Genomic DNA, 20,860 nt, shown 5'->3' on the forward strand with positions numbered 1-20,860 from the left:
CATTGCTTTCCCATATGGTCAGAAAAAAATGAATTTAAGGATAGATCTAGAGACAATCTCAGCCCAATAACAAGAACTGACCATAAAAATGGATGATGGGATGGTCATTTCTCCGGGCACATCCCTCAGCAGGTCCAGGCTCCAGTCCATATAAGTCTGCATTTGCACATACATTAATCATATCTTTAACCCTCACAACTGCTCACAAGACAGTCATGATTATCATGAAATAGATGGTCACTTACTTTACAGGTGAGCCTCCGAGAAGTTGTGATTTGACAAGGTCAGAGACCATATCTATCTGCTTCAAAGCTTAAGCACTTTTATCAGACCCTCTAGAAATTCCTCTGGGATTTTGTACAGATATCCCTTTAGTTTCCTAGTTAAAATTCCTTTTTTTAAAAAAAGATTATATATTTGAGAGAAAGAGAGAGTGTGAGTGGGGGAGGGACAGAGGGAGAGAATCTTCAAGCGCACTCCTTACTGAGTGGCTAGCCCAACTTGGGGCTCGATCCCATAACCCATGAGATCAAGACCTGAGCTGCAACCAAGAGTTGGATGCTTAACTGACTGAGCCACCCAGGACCCCTAAAATTCCTTTTTTAAATGTCAATTTCACTCTGTTGAACTTTAGGAGTTCTTTTTTTTTTTTCTTTGATGTCAGTTGGTATACTGAAGGGCAAGTATTGACTTTTAAGTCAAGAAAGCAATGGGGGCAGGAAGATCTGATGGGACAGCTGGGCAGCTGGTGGGTAGCCATCTGCTTTCAGGGACAAATAGAGCAGCACCAATAATACCTGTTTGTCCTGGATGGTTGGAAGGTATGTATTCACTGGAAAGATCTCTTAAGTCTATATAGTTATTAGCAAACATTCCCTAGTTGGCATATTCTATCTCCAAGTTGCCTTGAAGTCTAGTATCAATAATTTCTATGGTATCTTGATTTTCAAGAAGAAATTCAGAAATTTATTTTGTAGCAGAAGACCCAAAGTTTTCAAGGCAAAAAACAAATCCAAAAAAACCAAAAACCAAAACCAACAACAATAGCAACAAAACAACCTGATGAGTTGAAAAGCTGATACAAAATGAACTCTAGACAAGCCTTTTAAAATTATAACCATAGAAATTCTTACACCAAACTGTATGATTCCCTTTAATTATATGCCATTTACCCAGAGACATAAGTGACCTTGGAGAATAGAACATTTTTTATTGTTTCAGTGGATTTTCCCTTGTTTATTTTATCATGCTGGTTGGGACCACATTCTCCAGAAAGGAAAGTGGGCCTCTGTGTCTTAACAATAATAAAACTCACTACATAGCCCAGTGCTTGGTGTTGCTCAGAGTGAACAACCATAATTGATCTCTACAGAAGAGGAGTGATCCTGAGAGAGGGACCTTGACCCCAATGCCCCAAAGATGTCATTTTTTTTTTTTTAAAGCTAAGACCTCAATCCCTTTCAGTACTTCAGTGATAGCTGGCCTCTCTTTACTTACCTCTCTGCTGTGGGCAGGGGCTGGCCCATTGGACATTCTTTCCCCTGTCTGGGCCTTCATCCTTTGTGACCCCCTGTTGATGACAGAAGGCAACCATGAGCCAGTTCTGCCAGATGTTTGCATTGGGGCTTTTTATCTATCAAAGATTAATCTGGAGCCATATACTTTGCCTTGAGTAAAACTAATTCCAGATATACTATGCAACTGGAAATATATATTTTAGGCAGAAAGGCCCTGTTCCCTGTCCTTGAAATCATACCAAGGCTGATGATCCTGGAGATGGGTCTGTTTAATCCCGTTCAAGGTCTAGGAAGGTGGGAGATGGTGAGAAGAGACAGCACAGCACCTAGGTCGATCATTGCAGAGCTGATATTTTCTTCCCAGTCACCCCTCATGTCATCCACTGACCCCAAGATTACCGCATGACAGCCCCCATAGCTCTGCTTTTCTTTTTTGTCCCTGTTTGTCACTTTATCAAGGGAGTTTCCACACCCGCCACGTGCACAGCACCTCCACCTAGTGGGATCTGACTTAGGTAGGTCAGTCAGGGTTCTTCTCAAATACTGAGAGCAGAGGAGAGAAGCCTGCTCTTTCCTCTGGGATCATGCGCTCTGAGGATCAGCTAAATGTGGAGCCCCCACGGGCCAACTTGCCCACTGGATAGAGAAGCCCATTAGGGACTGAAGTGAACACAAAGGAAAACAGAGCAGAGATGGAGAGAGAGATTTCTGATGGTATTCAAGTAAATCCGGTTGAACTTTGACTTGAGTGAGCAAGTAATTTGCTTTTACCCCTTACTTTACTTTCACTAAATTTCTATCACTTTCAACCCAGAGATCCTTGACTAGTATAATAAAATAACAAGTTGTGTATGGTAGGAACTGTGTGCTGTATTAACAAAAGTAAACTTTTTCTATGTCTACTATACGCTTTAAATACTGAGAGGAACATTGCTAGAAAGTGTGTCTTTCTACAGAGGATAAAATTAATGCAGTTTGGGTTTGGGAAAGGCCTACAACTGTGTATTATTCTGGTCAGGGCTTTATCAAAGATGGGGTCAGCCACGGCCTTATGTGTTCAGCAAATTCTCAATTTGGTTATACCACTTGGTTCAATTTGCCACTACCTTGGGACTCGATACATGTGATTTTCATTTCTACTCATTTTTATAACAGCAAATCAAGGTCTCAAGTGATATTCTTCAGAAATCATATGGCTATATGAATACTAAAACCAAAGGGCCAGTATCTCCCCATTGCTCTATTAATATAATCTTCAAGGTCAAAAGGTCCTTTTAGAATGCTCCACTTTCAGGCCACAAATATTTATTGATGTCCTAGTATATGCCCCTCGCAGTACTAGTGACTCTATTCCATGTACCACACCTACAATGTCTTCAATACTTGTTTCAAATGCTTACAGCTCTCTTGTTCTCTATCTTTCACACACACACACACATACACACGGCAGCTGCCATTATAGTCTCCTACCATGTCATCTCTACTGGTTTGAGAACAGGGCTTTGTAACTCTGTCTAAATTCCAGCCAAGACCTGGCTTCACCTCTATCTTCCATATCTGCATGGAGAATAATATTTTGGGTTGTTTAAAATTAATCTGCTCTTTTTTGTTTTCTCAAAATAACTTTAGCAAAGAAGAATGTTTCCGGAAACATTGTTTGTCAACTCCTTAGCAGAACTCCAGCTTACAAGTATATTTCTGTTCTTATATTTGGTGTTGTATGGTACCCCAGGGCACAATCCTAGGCATCGATAGTTTTGCCACAGTGGCAAGAATGGAGCTATGGAGATAAGACACTAACAGTTTGCCAAGACCTCCACAAGCTGGGACCCACTGCCATCAGTATATAGTGTTCCAGTGGTTCAACTTCATTATCAAAAGTAATAAATCTCATTCTTTTAAGGAAAATGTAGTTGAGTTCATTACTCTTCATAAACCTATAAAAAGAAAAGTGAGCTCACATTGTTCTGGAAGGAAAAGATCTACTACTAGGATCTGAACTTAATATCTCAACACCTTCACCCTGAATGGGTGTGAATTCCTTTCCTCTCCCACAAATAAGGGAGGAAAAATAATCTAATAGGAAAGCAGCCCAAGGATTTCCTTCGCTAACACAATAGCTAGGACAACAGAGGCACACTTGAAGTGTTTGTTGACTAATTGAATTACGTCACCTGCACAGACTTTGGTTATTCTTTTAGGATGCTTCATATTGGAACTACTGTCTTATGTTTGAGGAATCCCCCCCCCCCCCGCCAGTTTATGAAATAGTAGCAGGTGCTTTCTCTCCACACTTCCCTTGCAACTAAGAGGCAAGTACTGAGGTTCTGCCAATCTGACAGCCCGGCCCCAGGCTTTGAATCCCAAAATGGGTTTCAAATGAGCAGTCTGGTGCAGAATCCATGCTGGCCAGAGTGGTGAGAGAGTGGCACAGAGACAGCCGTGGCTGTGGTTTTGGTGGCAGCACCTGATGGCTAGTGTTTGAGCTTTAAGTGGTGGGAGTTGCACGTGCTGTGCCCGCTGCGGCACAGGAGGCTTTAATGGGCCAGTCTGCAACACAACTTGGACATTGTTCTTGGCTGTGCGGCCTCCAAATCAGGTCCTCTTCCTTGCCCCACTCCCACCCTCCAGAGCCTGTGGGTTATCCAAAATACATTTATTTCTTTCTATTAAAATTAAGTTATAACTTATATGCCAAAAAGAACACAAGTGTTAAGGATATAGGTAAGTAATTCTTACATAGGTATTCTGTATGTATTTCAGACCAAGATATAGGATATTTCCAACATGCCAAAGGCTTCTTTGCATAGCCCTCCCACTTAGTATCCCCAGGGGGTACCTACATTCTGATTTCTATCTCAGAGACAAGCTTTTTCTGTTTTTGAACTTCATATAAATAGAATCATACAGTATGTAGTATTCTGCGTCTGCTTTCATTTAATGTTAGCTATGTAAAATCCATCATGTTGTAGCATGTGTCAATAGTTCATCTCTTTACATTAATGCATAGATTTCCATTGTATATTTAAAACACAATTTATCTATTCTATTCGTGGACAGAGTTGCTTCTAGTTTGGGACTATCACAAAGTTTCTATAAATTTTCTTATGTATGTTTCTGGTAGACATACTCATGGATTTCTGTTGCATATACATATACCCAGGAGTAGGTCATTAGGTGTAAGTATGTTTAGCTTTAGTGGATACTAACAAACCCATTTTTTCTTTTTTTTTTTTTCTTTATTTTTTTTTTTTTATTTTTTTTTTTTAAAGATTTTATTTATTTATTTGAGACAGAGAGAATGAGAGAGGGAAAGAGAGCACATGAGACGGGGGAGGGTCAGAGGGAGAAGCAGGCTCCCTGCCGAGCAGGGAGCCCGATGCGGGACTCGATCCAGGGACTCCAGGATCATGACCTGAGCCGAAGGCAGTCGCTTAACCAACTGAGCCACCCAGGCGCCCCTAAACCCATTTTTTCAAAGTAATTATTTTAATTTGTATTCCCACCAGCAATACAAGAGAATTTGAGTTGTTCTATATTCTTGTAAATATTTGGTATTGTTAATATTTTAAATTTTAGCCATACTGGTTGATATTTACTCATATTTCAGTGGTGTGTGTGTGTCTTTAAATGAGTGTGTATTAGAGATTTAACTCATGAATGAGAGTACCAGAAGAATGGTAAAGCTTATTCAAAGGACTACAGGAGACAGAGAAGTACTTATAGTCATTGAAAGAAAGAATGTTAGACAAAAATCTGGTTAATATCCTGGAGGTCAATGAAACTATAACCTTTAGGGTTATCTTCTGAAAATCACATATATCTCTACAGGAAGAAAAATGAAGATAAAATCCCTTTTATCCTTTATTAATGGTTCCTTCATTGCTGTCATCATAATCTTGTATTTCAGCCTGACACACTTATATAGAATCAACAAGAACTATTATTTAACATTTAGAAGCCAACTTGTGGTATAATCAGCAAATCTAGAGCTGCACCTACTTAAGCATTGACTAAGACCAGAAGATTAACTTCCATCTCAAAATTTTGCAGAAATTGTATTTTCAATAATTTCCATCTCTCCAAAGATGTTTTTTCAATTGTTCTTCTATTCCAAGTTTAGAAAACTAAACCCAAGAAATTCATCTCCACCAGATTTTTCCTGCAGTTACTATAAATGTGAGTGAGTTCCTCTCTTTTCAAGGTCCCCAAAATATTTTAAAACACCAAGCCTAGGGCTCCTGGCTGGCTCAGTCAGTAGAACATGCCCTGAAGGTAAGAATGGCTTGTGGATAGCAGGGCATTCACAAATTTCCAGGACCTTCCAATCTATCCTGTAAAGTTGTCTATGCTCTGAAACACATTTATCAGCAATACATTATCAACACAGAATTAACCTACAAAAGCTTGAGCCTCTCCTTTATTTGATAGTTTTTCCCATGCAGCTCTTATAACAGTGTTGAACTAACTAAAAATATGGGCCACACCAAAGCTAATTATTTTTAGCATCCTTCTTTAATAAAGTTAAATACATACATATATACATTCACACTTAGATCTTTTGCCTGGAGGACCTCCAGGAAACCACAGTTTGTAATAGGTTATTTGTAAAACATCTTGAAAAAATCTTTTTATGCATCCAAGATCTGACCTTGGAAAGACAAAACCAATAGAATTAACACAGGAGATCACTTGACTCAATAACGTAGGTACTAGTGATCAATGATCAGAGAATGACCATAGTAAGGAGTCTGGCCACCTATTGATAAGAGTGATCAGATAGCATTTAAAAATCAACATAGCAAAAGGTAACAAAATTGCAAGAAAACTTAATTCATCCAGAAGTAATTTTATGACTGATGTTCTTATAAAACTAGGGAAAATTAGACACAGACACAGAGAAGGTAGCCATATGAAGATGGAAGCAGAGTTTGGAGTTATGAAGCCACGAAACAAAGAATGCTTAGGGTTGCCAGCAATCACCAAAAGCTTGAAGTGGCAGGGAAGAATCTTCCCCAAGGCCTTCAGAGAGAGTATCCCTCCCAAAGCCTCGATTTCAGACATCAGAGTTCTTGTCTGGACACAGATTTTCAGACTGACATAGTTCCTGCCTTGTAGGTTTGACCCACTTTTCCTCATTTGAATGGCAGGTACCTCGAAGCTACCTGAAAAAAAAAAATCAGGTCAGGTAGGATGTCAGCACCCGGAATGTGTTCTTTATTGGAGACTTCTCTTTGAGGAGTCTTGACAGGCTTTCGAGAAAGGCTCTGAGCATTGGTTTATCTCTACAGTTTGGGATGTAGAATCCGTTGGCTTTTCAAACATGATAAGCCTCCCCTTTCTGGATGCTATTTTCTTCCATCTGTGCTCACGAACTTACCAATTCTTACCTTCATTCATTGCTTTTTAAAAAGCCTTTTTACAAACAGCAAAAAACAGTGAACACGATTAACATTCTGACTCTTTCTAAGAGCTTCCTCTGCAGAAACAGAGGAAGGAATCTGCTTTCCCCATTATTGCAGATGATCATTTTTCCAAATGTGTATGTCAACTGGAACAAGGGTCATCAGCCTTTGAGCCTGAAATGCCGTATGGACCCCATCACCTGCCACTCTCCCATTATACCAATGCCACATTTTATGTTTTAACTATGACCACACCATTTTCCATTTCTATTGGAAATGGAAAATTTTAAGCTGCTCTAAAGAGAATCCAAAACATCCTGGTTGAAGTATGATAGCTCTTAATTTCTTTCTCACATTACAGTGCAGGGTTGAAAAGTAGGTTCTGTCCCAGGAAATCATTCAGGGACCCATTGGAATGAAGTGGGGGGGCTGTAATCTCTAACACATAGCTTTCTAAGGCTGCCACAGAAATAGAAGAAGGAAGAGTGATTCAAAGGAAACATCTTTAAGAGAATGAACTGGCAATTATACACATCAATTGCATTCATTTCCCATCCGTGAGGACTTAGGCACATGGCTACACCCAGTTGCAAGGGAATTGGACGAATGTCCCAAAGAGGGCGCCCACATTCAATAAAAAGGGAGATAATGATTTAGGAGGATAATCAACAGTCTGCCATGGTCAGCATACTGATGTGCTTTATTCTTCATAATGTTTTATAGTATAAGATGGAACAGACAGGGGCACCTGGGCGGCTCAGTTGGTTAAGCGTCTGCCTCCAGCTTAGGTCCTGATCTCAGGGTCCTGGGATCAAGCCCGCTTCAGGCTCCCTGCTCAGTGGGAGTCTGCTTCTCCCTCTCCCTCTGCCTCTCTCCCCACTTGTGTGTGCGCTCTCTCTCTAATAAATAAATAAATAAAATTTGGAAAAAAAAAAAGGCATACCAAAATTTTTCAACCATGTCCTTCTTGGTGGATTTTTAAATGGTTCTCAATTTATTGCTATTGTAAACCTTCTTTATACATAATTTTGATAGCTGTGCTTCAGCTGTCTTCTGAAGATGGACTAATTTATCCTCCTACTAAGGGCATTGAGTATACCTGCTCTCCCACAGCCTGACAAAAGTGCATCTTATCTAATCTTTTAGGGTTTGCTAATTTAGCAGGTAAAAGTGGTATTCTGTTTCATTTTGCATTTCTTTAATTATTGCTTATATTGCTTTTTCCCTTTCTTTATAAAATCATTTTATTTCTTTTTCTTTTCTTTTCTTTTCTTTTTTTTTTTTTTTTGCCAATTTTCTATTGGGTTTTGGGTATTGTTTTTTTTTTTACAAATTTTTATGAGCACTTTATAAAGACATAGTTCTTTTCCAAATACAGTATACTTGGGCCATGCTCTCCATCAGAGATGGGCAAAAAATAGGCTCGTGGACCCAATCCGCCCTGGAACTGAAGCTTTATTGGGATACAGTAGTGCTCACTTTCTCACATACTGTCTCTGGCTGGTTTGCACTGGAACGGCCCTGTTAAATAGTTGTGATTGTTGGGGAGGAAAACTGCACCTCTGCCCCATCTTAGGCTCTCAGCCTAAGTTAACAAAAAGGCAGGTTAACGAGAGAAAAACAAATCGTTCATTAACACGTGCAGCACGTATCAAGAGGGAGGAACGTGAGCGAAGAGTGACCCAGATGGCGGCTTAGTATTCCAGCTCATCTGGCATCTTCAACAAAGAGCAATACATTCACACAGAGCTGACGGGACCCAGGAAGGCAGGTTTAGGCTCCCGAGGGTGGCAAACTGTGGTATGGTCAACATACGGGAGGAAACTGATGGAAGGTTTGTTGGCAGACTCCTCTGGTGCCCTCCTGGGCCGAGAATTCCTGTCTCCAATAAAAGGAGAATTTATATCTTGCCTTTAGGCAGAAAAGGGGGAGGGTACCAAGACTTTTCCTGTGTTTGTGGCTTCTTCATTGCCTTCAGCTAACAATGTTTTTTTATGTCTAAGAGGCCTATTTTGGAGTGACATAGTCTAGTTTCCTTCATGACAAATTATTATATGGCCTAGAGCCTAAAATATTTACTTTCCAAGCCTTTACAGAAAAAGTTTGTCAATCCCTGCCCTAGACTCACTGAAAGAATCTCCAGTGTTGGGGGCTATACCCATGTATTTTAGAAAAGCTTCTCATGGAATTTTAAGTTCACCAAAATTTGAGAAACATGAGTTAGTTAGTAGTAGAATACAGAAAGGCATAGTTTCTGAGCAGACTTCTTTTAACCTCTTCTGCATTCCATTTCCTTTTCCCTCCACATTCAACTCTTCACAAACCAAAGTATTAAGAGAAACATACTGGGATTTCCAAGCACGTACAACTGATAATATCCTATGTCTGGTCATTGAGGCAGTGTAAAATTCTTTCAAAGTATTAAAACTTTATTTTAAATAGTTAAATTTTGGGGAAAAGCAAAAAATGAAGATTTCTTAAATGTCAAAGAAGAAAACAATTGTCTTTAGAAAACAATTCTGATATGCAAGGGTACCTGTATGTATACGCATAGATATACATGTATTCACATATGGGTTAGTTTATGGTTTAGAATGATGTGAAGTGTGTGTGTATATATGTGTACATATAGATCAGAAGTGCCACTTTGGATCAACCCATGATTCAGCCAACCCAGTGTTTTGTTCCTTTTTTTTTTTTTTTTTTTATTTTAGAGAGAGAAAGAGAGCACAGTGGGGAGAGGCAGAGGGAGAGAGACTCTTTCAAGCAGACTCTGAACACAGAGCTTAACATGGGACTCGATCCCATGACGCTGAAACCAAGAGTCAGATGCTTAACCAACGACGCCACCCAAGCACCCCAGTATTTTGTTTCTGTGTGTCCCAAAGAACAAGGCCACTTGAAAACCTTTTTTAAACAATGGAAATAATCCCTCAGACAAGTGAAGCTTTCACCTTGTTGTCATTCTTAACATTGAAAGATAACCTGACTTGTCTTTTTTTTTTTTTTTTAAGATTTTATTTATTTATTTATTTATTAGAGAGCGAGCGAGAGAGAAACGGCATGAGAGGGGGGAGGGTCAGAGGGAGAAGCAGGCTCCCCGCCGAGCCGGGAGCCCGATGTGGGGCTCGATCCCAGGACTCCGGGATCATGACCTGAGCCGAAGGCAGTCGCTCAACCGACTGAGCCACCCAGGCGCCCGATAACCTGACTTATCTTAACTTTCTTTTAGTATTCCATTTGACTCTGTTATCCATGACTTTATTGGATCTTCTTGGGAAGATATTTTCATTTTTGTCCTACCCTCACTTCACCTCACAAAACATTCTGCAATAAGGTTCTTCTCCTAAAAACAGAAAACACTTTGGGTGATGGTGTTCAATTATTTCATAAGGCACTAAGATCAGCATTTATTTTCTGTGTTCTTTTCTCTTTTATTACAAGTAATCTGTTTCAGTACCACACTGAATTTTAGGCAAATGCTAACATGAATAAAAGTTTCCTCCTTAAAAATAAGAATTTCCTCTCAATGAGGAAAGAAATCCTTACATGCTACATCTACGGCTTTGAACCTTCTTATGTTTCAGTTGTTGTAAATTGGAATTCCAAACTGCTTCATGACTTATAAAAATAGAATTAAAACATACCAAAAAATGTATATCTATTGCATCTACACCTTGGGCTTGGGGTTTGAAATTGGTATTTATTTTTAGATGGCACTTTTAGTGCCAAAGTTTTAAGGGACTAAATAGTATTTAATAAGGGCTGTGTTAGAAATGGTACTTTGGATTATGGAATTAATGTATTTTTCCCGGAAAGGAAGTATTGTTTTGTTGTCATTATTCAGAAAAAGAAATTAGGCTCTCCATAAGATTTCTGGACTCTGAACACATCATATGTGGAAGTTAATGGCCTGGTCATGGCCTCCTCTGTTCCAAATAGCCTAAATTCACTGTGTAGGAGTTAGCTACTCAATGCCCAGTTTCAAAAGGGCCTGGGACCAATGTGCAGAGCCAGAGATGACCCAAATGAAGACATCCATTAAAAACAATATGAGCACTTAGCACATTTGGATTTTATGAAATGTATATTAGTTAGCATCTTTTAAATCTTTAAGATTTTAAGATTCACATTACTCATTCAGTTCAATATAGATTTAGTTCGTCCGGTCATGCCATCCTTAGGTTTGAACAACTTTCATTTTATCACTGATAACTGTTTTCTCTTAGTGTCTCTTTCTTTGTTCATGTATATCATGTAGATCAAATGTTGGTAAACTATTGTCCAAAGGCTAAATCTAGTCCTTGTCCTGAATTTTGTATTTTTGTGCAACCCACGAGCTGAGTGTATTTACATTTGCTAAGAGTTTTTTCAAGACTGTACAATAGAGACCATATGTGGCCCACAAAGCCTAAAATATTATCTAGACCTTTACAGAAAAGATTGCCTACCTCTTCTCTATATCATAGGAAATACACACACATACAAACACCCACCTAGCTTGTTCCTGTTAGATTGAATGGGCTGACCTAATTGGGTCTGTCTCTCATCATCGCATCCATTCATGCTATGTTGAATTTCCCTTCCCTAACTCTTGGCATCTCAGTCAAACTAACTTTCCAGACAATTTCAGGTATTAGAAACTCCAGTCTAGGCTAAACCAAAACCATAATACCATACCTAATTCAAAGTTTCTCCTCTCCTGCCATTTACCACCCCTCTCCCCACCCTGGTTTGAGGATGAGCTGTCAGCTGGGGATATTGTCATCTCAAGGCTAATCTGAGGCTGGAGAATGTAGACAGAAACCCAAACTCATTCAGGTGGCTGTTGGCAGAAGGCCTCACTCAGGTCATTGCCATATGGATTTCTCCATAAGGTTGCTCATGACATGGCAGCTGACTTCCCCCAAAGCACATGATTGGACAGAAAAAGAGAGAGAGAGAGAGAAAGAAAGAGAAAAAAAGAGATGGAAGCAGCAGTGTCTTTTATAACTCAGTCTCAAAAGTGACATGCTCTCACTTCTGCCATGATGGTCAGGTCAGGTACAATCTGGGAGAGGACGACATGAGGCTGTAAATACCAGGATGCAGGGATCGTTGGGTGCCATTTTGAAATCTGACCACTACAACTGCTGATCTTTTATAAACCCCCTCAGTTTTCTGCAGACCACCCCATAGCATGTTACTCCTTGAGTCCTCTGCTGTTAGGTTCCAAGACAGCTCAAACCCAGTTATCCTACTTGTCTCTGGGAAAATCACCATCCTTGACATACTGAATGGGAGAAATGCACTTCTACTACTCCTTCCCTCCTGCCTTGAGCAGCCATTCAAATCTACTCTAGCCAGCTTCCTGCTATCAGAATTCTTCAGGAGGAAGGCAGGCACCAGTATGTATGTTCACAAATCTGAGGAACACACTTATTTCTCCTGTAAGTCAAGAACTCTCAGCCACCATGTTCCCCACCAGAGCTCTCTCATCAGCCTTCTCTCTGGAACACTCGGGGGAGCCTGTAAGTGGTGGCAGGTCAGCAAGCACCAGATGGGGGTGAGACGCCAGTCTCCCCTTGAAGCAGGATTTGTCCTCTTGGACTTCCCCTCAGATGTCAATGGGGGGAAAGCACCAAGTCTCCTATGAATTCCTCTTTTTTCTTTTCTTTTCTTTTTTTTTTTTAAGATTTTATTTATTTATTTGACAGAGATAGAGAATGAAAGAGCACAAGCAGGGGGAGCCACAGAGGGAGAGGGAGAAGCAGACTCCCCTCTGAGCAGGGAGCCAGACCTGGGGCTCGATCCCAGGATCCTGGGATCATGACCTGAGCCGAAGGCAGACAATTAACTGACTGAGCCACCCAGGAGCCCCTGAATTCCTCTCTTTTCAATAAACTTTTATCATTGCTTATATAAACTGGCAGAGGGAATAGGAATGAGGATTGAAGGACCAGTTTGGCCTCCACTTTGCATTTCAGGAGAAAAATAACTGACAGGAATTGGCGGTACTCTAGCTTTTGCAGGTAGTCACCCCATGTGGGCCTCAGCTCTGTGCATTCGCAGCAATTCTAAGATGAAGGGAGAAGTCCCTTTCACTTCCTGTTAGGTATGTGGTAGGGGGAGAAGTGAGGCCAGCCTCAGGGAGGTCCTGTGTGTTGGAGGCCCAATCCTTTGTGAAGAGCAGAACTATTCCCAGCATTTACAGGGACTAAGGGAAGAGCGGAAATAAATGAGGCTCACATTTCAGAAACTATGTGTTTAAAAGCAAACAAGCTGTTAAAATACATCCTCTCCTGCAATCTTGACAAATGTGCCTTTATAAGCATAAAATTGAGAAGTGTGGAAAACTATGGTTTTTATGTGACTTAAAGTTGCTCAAATATCCACGATGACTGAATTTAGTTATTATTACAATGTCTGGATGGCCAGTGACATTCAGATGAATAACAAACTAAAGAGGTATGTGATTTATACATTATCTATTTATTATTATCATTATCTATTTACTTCATAATATTATTCATGCCTTCACTTCTATTCACGTCATTTTACAATGACTAATTATGTTGTTTGAATCAAGATTTTCACATATCTTATGTTCCGCTGGCAGTAACGCGAAGTAAACAACCTTCCTACAGACACTGTAGTTCTGATATCGTTTTTACTGATTTCACTTTGGAGAAATTTTCCTCTACAAGGCCCACAGACTGTTTTGGAAAAGTGAAATAGCCAAACTTAGGTTGGTTTTGTTGTCTATATTTTATTTTTGGAAAGCTTTGCTTATTTTATTAATAGTGAATAATGCTTCACAGCAAACAACTGTAGAGAACAAAAATTCAAAATTAGTTTGATATTCCACCAAAGACCATGATTTTCTTTTTGGAGAACAGCTGTTCCATGCTACTCTTTCAAGGCATCTTGTATCTTGCCTGAATTAAAAACCAACTCATTTAACAGCAATTATTCAGCATGCTCATCCTTTGAGAGGGTTTGTAAGGTCAAATTAATTAATTAATTAATTTATTTATTTGACAGCAAATATGAGTGGGGGGGCAGACTCCCCACTGAGCAGGGAGCCAAATGCGGGGCTCGATCCCAGGACTCCAGGATCATGACATGAGCTGAAGGCAGACACTTAACTGACTGAGCCACTCAGGCGCCCTTGTAAGGTCAAATTTTATATGTGCTTCATCAAACTGCTTCATCTTTAGGCAGAGGAAAATATGTATATAATCTCTGCGCTGTTCCAAAGAATTTCATTACTATCAGCCTTTTCTCTTGGTAACAAATTCTAACTATACTATACATGGCCTAAAGAATGCTTCTGGATTTGGGGCCAAATTCTGGGTATATACCATTTTCATTACCAACCATGTTAATGCCATTATCATGGGTTTGCTTTGGATAATCTTTTAAATCAATGACTAAAATTTCAAGATTAAAGTTGTTGTTGTTGTTGTTTTTTCAGTTCAGACCTGTACTTTTTAAAATTAGGTATAAGATAGTGAGGTAATCATTAATTTCAACTTCCTTGTTTCCTTTTTATGTTAGCTCAGCAATATGTATGATAAATATTTGTTGTTAAAACATTGACCTTTGTCCTTGCTCTAGGTAAACTTAAAATGTTTGCCTTTTCGATTTTTATGTATGATTCATTCTTTCTTTTCATTACATATTTAGTGAATGATCTCAGTTTGAATTCTCTATCCTAGAAAGGGACTCTTTTTGCATTTAAAAAGTCTTACATGTTGGCCCATTATTGAGTCAAATTTCAGAATAATTTCTACAGAACCTAGAAATTTCACATTGCTTTCCTTAACTATTTTGCTGTTATTACCGGAAAAGCATCATTATGCTTGGTTAAATATCGGACATATAGTATTATTCTATATAAACATGACATCAGTGTTTTCTGCTGGTGTTAATTTGCCTTGCTCAAATACTGTTGATTGTTTGCTATCTATTCCCTCTTTCTTTCCAGCTGGATGATTACATCTGTGCTTTTTGTGTGTACAATTTTATGATCTGTAATTAAATCTTCGTTTAATAAAGAATATAAAGTCACAGAGACTCCATCTGAAATGATTGAACCATGTATTTCAGAGTGATTTTCTTGTTCGTTTTCATTGTGTTGACCAGTAATTAAAATTTCATTAAATAGTTTGTGAAGTCTAGTTTCTATCATTGTTTCCAGATTTTAAGTTAAGCCGGCCATTTATTTCAAGATTTTCTCTATCTTTTTCTTTTCACCTTTTTTTCATGATGTATGTTTCACCAAACTGTTCCATCTATAAGCAGATGAACAAATTATATTATGTTCTATCATGAAATTCAGTTCCTACCACCTTCTTGACTTATGGCTATTCTTTATGATTTAGGATTAAAAATAAAATATAATTTATATGGACTTGAACTTGATTATATTTTTAAAATAAATGTTAAGGTAAAACATAAATATTTTTATTGTATTGTTTTCAAAAAACTATTTTCCATTAAAATATCTAGGATATCTTCTTTTAAAAAGGCAAAATAGGGGTGCCTGTGTGGCTTAGCTGGTTAAGCATCTGACTTTTGATTTCAGCTCAGGTTCTGATCTTAGGGTTGTTAGATTGAGCCCCATGTCAGGCTCCATGCCCAGCTTGAGATTCTCTCTCCCTCTCCCTCTGCTCCTCCTTTCCTCTCTCTCCCTCTCTAAAACAAAAATTAAAATTAAAAAAGCAAAAAAAGCAAAATAAAAGGATAATTAATGACCACTTTATAATTAATAAAATTATATCTATAACTAATGAGATTTCAATATCAAAGCTATTTAAGTTGAAAATGTAATGTTTTGAGATTTCAATGAAATCATATTATATATTTTATAATAACTCACAATTCTAAGGTACCATCTCCTTCTGATTGTCTAGAGAAGCAATAGTATCACCTTTCATGACATTCCATCTACACCTACGAGATACAATAGAAAAAAAGAAGTGTTCAGTCCTGCAAAATATGTCTTAGCTACTACTACATGCAACTGCTGTGTATGCAACACTAATGTGTGAACACTTCTGGAAAGATGTTTTGGAGCACGAACAGAGCAAGAAAATGGATGATTTTGGAAAAGATGCCTTGGATGCAAACATTTATTAGTTTAATTCATGTAATGGAAGGAAGAGTGGCAAATCAATTTGTCTTTTCTCTTACTGAGCAGGTCTACTTTTCAAGTCCTCCTAATGTAATCTGAAGCTGTTTGCTCTGGCATCTTGAGAACAGAACTTACCACTCCACACACTATCTTGTTTCCAGACATAGAGCAGGAAACAGGAATCAGTGCCATCCCATGGTCTAAATGGTGTCTGTCAAGAGAGCAGATGTTTAGGGCTGTGAGTGGGACTGTGTCAGCACACTGGGTGTGTGGTGCGCAGAATATTTTCAGTATACTTGTATTGAACCAAAGAACCCGTGGTTAGTTAGGTCACCTTAGCAGAGCGGATCTTGTGCTGCTGAGGCCACAGAACCCAGAGCAGAAAGGGATGGACAGATGCTTTAATGTTCGACGGGTTTTAGCCTATGAAGGAAATGTGTTCTTAATAGTAGCACATCGTCTAGTGCTCCATTTATAAATCTGTTTAACTTATTAACCAAGTGACATTCTTTAAAAAAGCATTTCCCTAATTAACCATATATTATGTACACAAGTAATCAAAAAATGAATATAACCAATTAGATTTATCCAAACATTTAAACACTTAATAAAAATTTAATCAAAGACCTTTTAAAATTTAAAGACTCAGAAATGTTCTAATTCCCTTAAGAAACATAAAGAAGACAAACTATTGCGAAGTTTATAAAACCGATTAAAACTATTGTACCAAAATGATTATATAGCACAAATTTTTTATTCTTATCCTTCACATTCCCAGGCTTTCATTTATCTTTTAAAGATTTTATTTATGTATTTATTTATGTATTTATTTATTTGAGAGAGCAGAGGGAGAGGAATAAGCAGACACTGCGCTGAGCACAGAGTCCTATGTGGGGCCCGATGTCAGGACCCTAAGATCATGACCCAAGCTGAAGTCAAAAGTCTGAGGCTTTCATTTTTTACATTTTCTTGGGGTTTCAATAATCTTGCCAACTACGGTTTTATGACTTACTTAGGATTTTAGTAGTCCTACTGGACCTAAAGAAAACAAAGGGATGGAGCACTTGGGTGGTACAGTCAGTTAAGCAATGAATTCTTGTTTTTGGCTCAAGTAGACATCTCAGGGGCTTGAGATGGAGCCCCGTGGTGGGCTCCGTGCTTAGCGAGGAATCCGCTTAAGACTTTCTCACTCTCCTGCCCCTCCGCCCAGTGCATGCACACTCTTTCTCGCGTGCCCTCTCTCTCTACACAAATAAATCTAAAAAAGAAAAAGAAAGAAAGAAAGAAAGAAGGAAGGAAGGAAGGAAGGAAGGAAGGAAGGAAGGAAAGAAGGAAGGAAGGAAGGAAGGAAGGAAGGAAGGAAGGAAGGAAGGAAGGAAAGGAAGGAAGGAAGGAAGGAAGAAAGAAAGAAAGAAAGAAAGAAAGAAAGAAAGAAAGAAAGAAAGAAAGAAAGAAAAAGAAAGAAAGAAAGAAAGAAAGAAAGAAAGAAAGAAAGAAAGAAAGAAAGAAAAAGAAAGAAAGAAAGAAAGAAAGAAAGAAAGAAGAAAGAAAGAAAGAAAGAAAAAGCATCGCAGACCAGCTGATCCTGCAGATTCTGGGGTAGAGCCCACAAATTTTTGGGTTACACAGTCCACAGCCATTTAAACTTGAGTTTTGATCACAAGCTGAGTACACTTAATAAAGCCATTTTCACTCATATCCCTGCCTCTTACGAAGATTCTCCATTTTTGAGACATCATGGCAGTGCAACAAGTCCTTGGGGATCCAGGCTCATTTTGTTCTTCCACTTTGCCATCCTTCTGCCTGTCAGCTTTTGTCCGCATTCTTGCTGCCTCATGGTTCCAAGACACTTTCTGCACTTCCAAGGCTCCTATCCACTCAGCCATCAGGAACAAGGAAGCAGAAGCAAGGGCAAAAGCTGTGGTAGTCTTTATTTAATAACGTAATTAAAAGTCTTCTTGAAAGTTCCATCCAGCATGGATGGTAAGAATGGAGAGAAGTAGATGAATTTAAGAAATGTCTAGAAGGCAAACATGAGATTAGATATGAAGGATGAAAGAGGAGGAGGTGCCAAGCATGACACTGAGGCTTCCGGTTTGGGTACCCAGGTAGCTGGCAGTGCCATTCACTCAGAAACTGGCCCACGAGCACTGGGCTGTGGTTGAGAAGATCATGAGTTCCGGTTTGGATATGTTGAGCATGAAGTTCCTTTAAAACATCACCAAAGAGATGCCAAGTAAATAGTTGGATATATTTGCCCTACTTCTTTTCCTATGAAGAGACTACTTTCTGAGAAGCAATGTTGTGTGACAGAACATAATGGACAATAAGATACTCAGTAAGTCCACAGATGCTGCACCAAACAGAAGCATGGTGGGCAAGAAAAGCAAACCTAAATCTAGATGTGCCTACACCAATGGGGACAAATCACCGCCCCCTCTAAGATATGTTAACATACAAGGTGTTCATAGGTTGCTTGCTGCTGTTTCCAATCGGGGCATTCAAAAGGGCAGAAGCAGGCCAGCTTCAGTGAGAGGAAGCTCGTGCTTTTGAGCTGTGTATCATAGCCTCCATCTCTACTGCATGGACATTTGCTCATGAGCATACCAAGAAAGCTGGTGTATCTGGGAAAGAGGTGGAGTAGGTCACATAGTCACAGAATGGGTCATCTTACCTGTTGATTCTCAAGGTCCTGCAGTTTATTTGTGCTCTAAGAACATGTTTGGGTCCAGTCTTGATTATGCCCCCCCTGCCTTCCAGCTTGATGGTCCCTGAGAACACCCATTAATGATGGGAAGCTTAGGTGACATGGTCATACACCTACACTTGGTCAGGCTTTTGGCCTCCCTAAGGGCCTGGTAACAAGCCAAGAGCTGTTTTCCTGAACCAGACTAGTTATTTCCTGAATAGGGTAAAATCTTCTCCAAAACCCTAGAAGTCTCGGCTGTGTGTCTACTATCAAGTTCACTTGCCACTTCCTTTCCGGTCTTCTATTTAGAGTTGCCTCCTCCCATCTAATTTTCATGTGATAGCCAGAATAACTTTTCTAAAACGAAAATCTGATCATGGCTTTCTCTTGTTTAAAATCATTAATTAGTTCAATCACAATGCCTTAACACATGTTTAATGAGCACAAATCATATGCCTGCTCTAGGTCATGAGGATTCAGGAGAGATCAAGATAAGAGGACTTTGCGCTATCCTTTGAATCTGCAAAATAAGTCCCTGCCTCATAATATGACTTGAGGAATGTTAATCCCACACTGGTGCCCAAATTCCACCATTAGAGATTCATTCTTTGGATTAAAGCTCTTTATCATATGCTAAATGCCCTTAAGGCAGTAAAGCTTTTCATTCGTGTCCATAAACACTCTGGGTAAGTTCATATGATAGTTACCCAATGTGAGACAGTCCAGTAGAGCATTATCTATAGAAGTTTTATGGCATCCTTCATGCGAGAAAATTTACTCTGGGAATGTTGTGATGTTTTTAAATAAATATTTTAATTTATGGAAACTACAAATTCAAATCCCTTGATATTCCTTGAGTTTTTCAGTTCAACTCATAAACCTTATTACTCTTTATAAATCTGGCAACTTTTAACAATCACTTTGTAAGAGGGCTTTCACAACTTAATTGAATTATTATTTTTTTTAAGATTTTATTTATTTGGGAGAGAGAATGTGTGGGGAGGAACAGAGGGGGAAGGAGAGGGAGAAAGAATCTGAAGCAGACTCTGCACTGAGTGCAGAGCCCTATTAGGGGCTTGATCCCATGACTGCCAGATCATGACCTGAGCTGAAACCAAGAGTTGGATGCTCAACTGACTGAGTCACCCAGGCGCCCCACTTCAATTGTACAACAAACTGTCGGGAACTTTAAGAGATCTGGTATTGTAAGATAACAAGTTAGCTTGTCAAAGTTTCTTTGATGCTGACAGTAGACAGGAGACTCTTGGGTCAGAGACAAAGGGCTTTTATATTCACAGCAAAAGCAGTAGCCAGAGTAGCATCATTTCGCATTAGTTAGCTGTTCAATAGGTCTCAGTTAAAAGCCAAATATGAGTAATAAATTTAATTTACTGATATCCTAGATGGAATCAAGAAACAGAAAAAGGGCACTAGGTAAAACCTAAGAAAATCTGGAATAAGGTATGGACTCTAATAATAATAATGCGTCAATATTAATTCATTAATTATGACAAATATACTCTACAAATATAAGATGTTAATGATAGGGGAAACTGAATGAGGGGCATATATATGGGAGAATCTCTGTACTATTTTCATAAATCTTTTGGAAATTTAAAACTATTCTAAAATAGCTTTTAAGTAGAATAAATGAAAAATATTAAATAAATAATAACACATATTGTACCTGAACATTGAAAACATTGTGAAAATTGTAGTCAATGACGGAAGTCTGTGAACACTTGTTTTGAGTATATGAGATGTCTGAATACTCATTATTTCAGTGTGACAGGGGAAGATGTGTAATTAAACCACATCAATAGTTGCCTATAGTTTACAATTTCAGATGTTCTTCTGCAGCACTAATTAGAAGAGTCTTTCATCAACCACTCTGAGAATAAACAGAGACTAACCACCGAAAGCACAGCTGAAACTTCACGAAGAGTGAAACATGTCTTTTTCTGTAAGGAACTGGGGCTTCTTGGTGTCTGGGCTCTCAGGGGATTTCTTTGGTGGGGAGTCACTATTAACACCCAGCCTCTGGTCTACCACAGGGGTGTGGCTCTTCAGAAACCTGTGTCTTTTAGCAGTTCCTTGGCAAACATGAGTTTTTATCTACATATACAAGACC

The 20,860-nt window shown here is 39.0% G+C and overlaps 1 protein-coding gene across 7 annotated transcripts in view; it reads right to left on the bottom strand.

Annotated features, from left to right (window-relative positions):
- LOC118539363 (uncharacterized) overlaps positions 1-20,860 on the bottom strand; it is a 75,012-nt gene that overhangs the window by 13,351 nt on the left and 40,801 nt on the right. For all 7 annotated transcript variants that reach the window (XR_013441083.1, XM_078054678.1, XM_078054677.1 and 4 more), the window contains exons 4-5: positions 1,498-1,570; positions 82-156 (exon numbers count right to left, since the gene is read on the bottom strand). Coding sequence is in view for 6 of the 7 variants with exons in the window: in XM_078054678.1 (XP_077910804.1) it covers positions 82-156; positions 1,498-1,570 (148 nt within the window). In the remaining variant the exon portion in view is untranslated. The remainder of the gene's footprint in view (positions 1-81; positions 157-1,497; positions 1,571-20,860) is intronic.

Source organism: Halichoerus grypus, chromosome 9 (assembly GCF_964656455.1).
Source record: "Halichoerus grypus chromosome 9, mHalGry1.hap1.1, whole genome shotgun sequence".
NCBI classification, from domain to species: domain Eukaryota; kingdom Metazoa; phylum Chordata; class Mammalia; order Carnivora; family Phocidae; genus Halichoerus; species Halichoerus grypus.